We start from the raw sequence: 7,829 nt of genomic DNA, 5'->3' as shown, positions 1-7,829 counted from the left end.
TGGTAGTAGCAGACTATGAGCTCTTGAAAGTTGTATGTAATAAATACATACATACACATGCACACACATATATGTGTGTGTGTATGTATATATATATGTATATATATACATATATATGTGTGTATATGTATATGAAATAGGATATTCAACAATGTAATTATCTTGAATTTAATGGCAACAATTATTTTACACATTTTATTTGATTTACTAACAATCTGAAAAACTATAAGAAAACAGACATTTGAAGTTTTCTGAGTGTTTGGAGTGCAATACATCTATTTTTTAGGGATTTCAAGAATGTACAAATCAAGATAATGTGTTGAATATATTCCTCTGCGTCATCTTCATTATAGTTGGTCCCATTGGCTTTTATGGATCCTAATATTTTTGCTTCTATATTTGTCAAAGAAAGTCACCTCAACAACATTATTCATCCAACCAAATTATTAGAATATGTGGGTTTTTTTTTATCTTGTTTCTATATTGGTAGACTGTGTGAATGAGAATTCTATTCAGGCAAGTTGCAAGTAAAATGGTGATATTAGAATATTTGATAATATGTATCTTTCTCCTATTTTTAAGCCCACTATTGTCTTCAGTTTATTTAAGTTATTCATGGAAGAAAAGAAATCAAAGAATGGAATCTGGAGAATAGAGGATATTGCCTGGAAATCAGTATCCCATCATAGAGAAACGTATGCTACAAAATTGCTTATCATCAATAGTGAGACGTCATATACCCCAAATTATCACTTGCAATTGTTCACACAGAGAGAAATTTTCTGTCTAATCACTCGTGCATGATGAACTTCAGCATTGTTAGTGAGTTTATGATTCTGGGACTTACTCAAAAGTCTGAACTTCAGGGAATACTTTTCATTGTTTTTCTTTTTATCTACCTTGTGGCTCTTCTTGGTAATATGCTAATTGTTGTTGCCATAATCTATAACACCACCTTGCACACACCCATGTATATTCTCCTTCTGGCTCTGGCAGTGGTGGACATAATCTGCACTACAAGCATCATACCCAAAATGTTGGGAACAATGTTAACATCAAAAAATTCAATTTCATATGGGGGTTGCATGTCCCAGCTCTTCTTTTTTACATGGTCCTTGGGGGCTGAGATGGTGCTCTTCACTACCATGGCCTATGACCGCTATGTGGCCATTTGCTTTCCACTTCGGTATAGTACTATTATGAACCACTATACATGTATAGCCCTGCTTAGCATTGTCATGGCTATTGCAGTAACCAATTCCTGGGTACACACTGGTCTCATTCTGAGGCTGACTTTCTGTGGGCCGAATATAATTGACCACTTCTTCTGCGAAATACCCCCACTGCTTGCTTTGTCTTGTAGTCCTGTAAGAGTCAATGAGGTGATGGTGTATGTTGCTGATATCACCCTGGCTGTGGGAGACTTTACTCTAACCTGCATTTCATATGGATTTATTATTGCTGCTATTCTCCGCATCCGCACAACAGAAGGCAAGAAGAAGGCCTTCTCTACGTGCTCATCGCACCTCATGGTGGTATCCCTTTACTATTCTCCTGTTATCTACACCTATATCCGACCTGCATCCAGCTATACCTTTGATAAAGACAAGGTGGTAGCTGCACTATATACTCTAGTAACTCCTACATTGAACCCAATAGTATATAGCTTCAGGAACAAAGAGATGCAATCAGGAATTAGGAAAGTATTTGCATTTTTAAAAGGTTAATGGTTTCAGAATGGAATACAACCTTACTCCAGTAAAATCATCTTACCTATAAAATCTCAAATTTATATCCTTTCTTTTATAAGTAACTCCACATATAAGTGTGGTATGTAAAATCCACATTCTGTTTTAAAAAGTCACAGGTTTTTGGGGAAATGATGCAGAGTACAATTTATATGTAGCAATGTTAATTACATTTGAATATATAAGCAATATATTCAACTTTGAATAGGGAAACTTCAAATACTTTAAGACATCAACTAAAAGGCTTCCTTTAGTTAACACCAGACACTCATTTACCAATATAGGCAGGCATAAAAATGAACTTTCCATAAAAGATGTATTCAGATTTTGAACTTACAAATGATCTATAAATATTTGGAAAATTTTGAAAGCTATTAAAATTTTATTAAAATATTATAACAAATTTTATTAAAAGTGTTTTTTATATTGTGATTGAAAGCCACATATTTGATATATAAATTAAGTAGAGACTAAAACAAAAAAAAATGTCATGGTGAGAGGCTAGGGATATGGATCAGTAGACAAAAATGTTTGCTGTGGAAAGATTAGAACCTCTGTCCAAATATCCAGCACAGATATAAAATACAGTCATAGCCACATATGCATGTCCTTCCAGTGTTAGTAGCCAAGAACAGGCAAATCCAATCATATAAGCCAAAATATTCAGCTTCAGTCTCAGTGAGAGATTCCAGCCCTATTAATACATGTGCACAAATATACAATGCAAAATCTAATACTTATGTACAGTCTAGTGATATAAAAACACTGAGCAAATGATCATTGGTAGCTTCTGAAGCTGACTGAAGACAGATGATATAAACATCATTACATAAGAGATTTCGGAAATTCATCAACATCTAGATGATGCAGAGTATAATTAATCTATTTCTTTTAAAATATAAATATAAGCATAAAAATAAACAATAAGTCACAAACAATAAGTTCTAGGCATTTTACCAATTAACAACAAAATAATATTCTCTTATGTAACCCCATGCTAATTACTACAAGACAATCTTTTGTAATGATATTTAAGAAGTATTAAGTTTAACTGGATAGGAACCCCTCCTTTTTTTTATAAAACATCTCCATATTAAGTGATATATGTATTTGGAAAAATAGGTTAAAACACTATGGAATAAGTTCTGATCAGTAATTACTCATTGACACTTGTTCACTAATAGGCTTCACTCAATAATTTTCTAAATTATTGCTAAGAAATTTTCTCAATATCAATGTAAAAATGAAACATGGTATTTGTCTTGTGAAGTGAAACCATGATTAAATTGACTTTTGCCAAAAAATAATGACTTGATTATATTTGTTTCAATAATGTGTGTGTGTGTGTGTGTGTTATATAGCACTTGCTGATTCTATTTTATTGTTTGTGTATATGCATATGCTTTAGAGACTGGTCACTCTTCACTGGACCACTAACTAATAAGGGGTCTCTCTCCTTTCAGTAGGCAGTAGTAGCCTGTAGTTCTTCGTCTAGAAGTGAGACTCATGAAATATTCTCTTTTCTACAATAGCAAGGCCATTAATAATGTCATTATAAGTTTATGTTTATGTATCCATTCTAAGAAATAGTATTTTACTGTAGAAGTAGGGGTATAGAGGAGCGTAAATGGGAGTGACTGGATGGAAATATGGTGGGAGGAAGCAATGTAATTCTATTTTAATTAAAAATAACTCCTTGAAAAATTGTGAATTTTTTTCTTTATATGCATAGTTTATATTTTTTGTGAAAATATTATCTTTTTTCTGGAAATATTAAATAAAAGAAATCAAACAAACATGGCTTGGCAATTGATTATTGTGTATGCAGTTCTTTTAACAAATATTTTGTTTATTAATCTTTTATTATTAGAGACAACATTGAAAGTTTGAAGTGCATCTTTTCTGATATCTATGTTTCCCCATAGCCTGGGTACTGTGACACAGATAGTGATGCAATGTGAGGTTTTACATTACTCATTTTAATACTACGAAAAGAAAGTAAATTGACAGCAAAATTATATTCCATATTAAAATACATAGAATTTAAATAATTGACTATTGCATATATAAATCACACTAGTTTACCAAAATGGACTATGTTAATAAACTAAATAAGTGACTTAGTGTACTCAGCCACAAATAGGACATCTGTATCTTATGAATGTCTTCTGCTAAGTAGTCTTTTTCTTTTCTAGTCATATGAAGTTTATTTCAACAGTGGAGTAATTCAAAGCTGTACACGTGGCCTTTGAAAGTTACATACATAATTACTGAGAACAATGATAGGAACTCATAGCTCTTGATATCTAACATCTTTTCTAGACAGCTCAACCAGGTAATTATGGCATTATAATAATTATTGTTGTTGTTGTTGTTGTTGTTGTTGTTGTTGTTGTTGTCACTATTATTTAATGTTCCTTTACAATCCAGCTGCTACTCTACTCCTGGTCCAACCACCAACTGTTGTCCATTCCATAGCTCCTCCCCATCGCCAAGAGGATGTCCTCATACCCCATAGTCTTAGGGATCATCATGAGAGAGTGGGAGATCCTAAGAGTTAATGGTTATGAATGTACCAGTATCTTTGGAACAAGACATTTCTGCTTTATTCATAAACTCACAACAGCTGTGCTTGGTAGAAAGACCTCATCAAGATAGTCATCATTTCAGTGTGGAATGTGTAGAGATGTTTAGCTGAGTAGCCACTGCCAACTTGATGGCTTCTCAAGAAAGGGAAGTTCGTTTTATTTAAAAGTATCAAACTCTATAGGTGAACCACACTATAGTGGATGGCCTCACCCCAATTACTATATGGGCAGTACAAATTGGAATTAAAAGTTTGTTTAAGAAAGAGAAGATATGAAGTTGGGTGAGGGTGGTGTTGGAGTGGGCAGTGGATCTGCGTGAAATAAGGAAAGATGTGGGGGGATAAATACAAGCAAAAGACATTGCCCATGTGTATGAAATTCTCAAAACTTAACTAGTATATATTTAAACTGGGACAAACCAAATAATTTTGTAATTTCTTCTTATTATATGTTATTGATGACTCATTTCACAACTTCTGACATATTTTCATTTAAAGTGTAATCAAACTATTTAGAAGTCTTCTTCATTTTTTCTGAAGTGTTACATTTTTATTTTATTTTTAAAAATTTTATTGGTTATTTTATTTATCTATATTTCAAATGTTATCCCCCTTCCAGATTTCCCCTCTGCAAATCCCTATCCCATTTCCCCTCCCCACTGCTTCTATGAGGGTGCAGTTCCTTGTGACTACTTAATGTTCCACTGTGTGGACATGTATTTTATGGGATTTTATTTAACAAGTTTTTAATTGAGAAACAATTGGCAGTATCCAGTATACTGCTATTAAATCTGTGTGTTAAGTAAACTCATCAATGACTCATTCAGTGTTTTTCCCAGTATATAGCTTTGCTAAAGTAAGCATTAGGTTCTATGACTTTGCAGTTTTTAAATTAATTTTAAAACATAAGTTTCATTTACATAAGAAGTAGAAGCAAGTCCAGAATACCATCTAAAGAGAGCTAAATCCAATCATTATTGATGTGTCTTTAGAAGTAGGTCTCACCACTACTTTCTGGAAGGCACCTTAAAACAATGGCAATTTCTTGTGAGGTTATGGGATATCTAGGGAAACTTAGGAACCAACAACTCCAAGAAAGTTAACCTTACCTGGAGCTGACTTTTCTATTTGTTATCCCATGGTGTCCTAGAGAGGAATTGCCTTCATGTGAAATATAGAGTACCATGGCATAAACTCTAATCATGTATCTATATATTTTAGAAATTTTCTGTATTAGTAGATTTCCATATTGCTTATTAAATTTCTTTAGTTTTAATTTTTTTTTTTTGTATTCTCCCATCTATCCTGCTCTCTGGTCCCATCCTCTTTCACACGTTTTGTTTTATTATTAACCTTTCCTCTGTCATAGCACCTGGGTTGTACCCTCTTTCACTTGAACACCTCACCCCACCATGCCATGGCCCTTACAACTTTTCTGAGTTCTGTTGGTACTCCAATTTAAACATTTTTCTAAAGATTCAAAGATAGTATCTATTAAAAACAGAGAAAGTACAGAGTTTCTTTTCTGTGATTGTTCTAAACTGGATTAAAGTGATTATGACAATCTCAAAATATTTACCCTCAAATTTCATTTTTTATAGTTGATTATATCCTATTGCAGATACACATCACATTTGTATTATCCACTCATCAGCTTAAGGATATCTAGACTGTTTCCATATCCTGGATATTTTGACTGGAGCGCAATGAACATAAGTGAGAAAAATTTCTGTAGCAGAATATAGAGAAAAGTTTCCCTTTCTCATTATTTTCTTTTTAACTTTACCCATTCTAACTACATATGATAAATCTCAAAATAATTTTAATTTGTATTTGTTTGATTGCTAAAGGTGTTGAACATTTAAAAAATCTTCGCCCTTTGTATTTCATCTTTCTGAATGCTCTGTATATTATATGTCCATATGTTGAATTGAACTCCCTCTATTCTTAATGTTCAGTTTTTTTAAGTTCTCTGTATGTTCTACACACAAGCCTTCTGTCAGATAAAGCAATAAAGAATTATTCACATTCTGAAAGCTGCCTTTTCACTCAACTGATAGGGCTGGTACAATGCTGAAGTCTTCATCCCCACTGGCTAGCTTTAATAGCTTCTTTGGAATAAGGTACAGTGAATGCTAAAAGTAGTGATGACACTATATAATAGTCTGGAGTTTGGATCCCAGCACCCATGTAAGAAGTCAGAAATACTGTGAATGTTACTAACTACATCTCTGAGAGATCTACCCAATTGTTCCGGCATATCCATGTTTACATGTACACACTATCCATGCATATAACACACACACACACACACACACACACACACACACATACCCCACAAAGAAATCTAAAAATATAACAATAGTATCAATAGCATTGTGGTAAGTTGTTGAATTCTGTAATATTTCATAACTCTTGGATAATTTTACAAATAACGTTACATGATAAAAGGGCAAAATAAATGCCTGGTAAAATAAGACTGACAGTATGCTAACATTTTATTATTCACCCTACATTAAATTTTCAAAAAAATAATGAGGTTGAGATCATAAAAGATATAAGGCATGTTTAAATTTCAGGTACATGTTAAAAATATTGAACAACAACAAAAAAATTGAACAGAATGTGAATTAAAATGGCAGAAAAGAAATTCCAGAATATATACTTCTATTGAAACCTGACTTTGGAAAATGATATAAAAATTATGTTTCAAAAGCTATGGAAATGTCTGGTATTACATTATATCATTATAGTTAAATACAAAAAGAAAAGCATTGATAGTAGTGGGGAGTTTTACAATAACTTAGTGCTTTTCCCAAACCAGGACACACAGCATGATGTTAAAAACCATGCTAACTATCTTGTAATAACACTGAAAAGAGAGTATAAGACTCAAATGTAGATACTAACATTGTGCTCTCTAGGAAAAAGAAGCAGTATTAGGCAGACATTATTACCCTATATCTTGAAAAGGACATTCATTCAAAGGATATAAAATCATCAGGTCAATGGATCACACCACAAGGGCATGTGTTTCACTATGTTAAAAGAGGCCTTGTTTGTGATATCCGGAAGCTGGAAACAACCCAGATGTCCCACAACAGAATAATGGATACAGAAAATGTGGATCACTTACACAGTGGAATGCTATGCAGCTATTAAAAACAAGGACAACATGAGTTTTGCAGGCAAATAGATGGAACTAGAAAATATCATCCTGAGTGAGGAACCTCAGACCCAAAAAGATGTGAGTAGTATGTACTCATTAATAAGTGGATATTATCCCAAAAAAGTACAGGATAGTGGGGTTACAGTCCATAGAACTCAAAAAGGTTAATAAGCTTAAGGACTCAAGTATTGACATCTCAATTCTACATGAGAGGGAGAAGAAAGCAATCACAGGAGGGGAGAAGGACAAAGGGTCCTGATTCGGGAAGGTGACAGGGAGGGGAAGAGGGTAATGTGATCAGGTATTAGGTGGGGGAAAAGGACTG

The 7,829-nt window shown here is 33.3% G+C and overlaps 1 protein-coding gene across 1 annotated transcript; it reads left to right on the top strand.

Moving 5' to 3' along the window:
- The first annotated feature begins 800 nt into the window (after window positions 1-800).
- On the top strand, window positions 801-1,727 carry LOC110297183 (olfactory receptor 13G1). The gene has a single exon (XM_021165924.1). It carries the CDS (start codon window positions 801-803, stop codon window positions 1,725-1,727), a length of 927 nt encoding a protein of 308 aa, XP_021021583.1.
- The last annotated feature ends 6,102 nt before the right edge of the window (window positions 1,728-7,829 follow it).

Source organism: Mus caroli, chromosome 7 (genome assembly GCF_900094665.2).
Source record: "Mus caroli chromosome 7, CAROLI_EIJ_v1.1, whole genome shotgun sequence".
In the NCBI taxonomy this organism is placed as follows: Eukaryota; Metazoa; Chordata; class Mammalia; order Rodentia; family Muridae; genus Mus; species Mus caroli.
The sequence above is the reverse complement of the archived record's forward strand: the minus strand, read 5'-3'. Positions and strand labels throughout refer to the sequence as shown.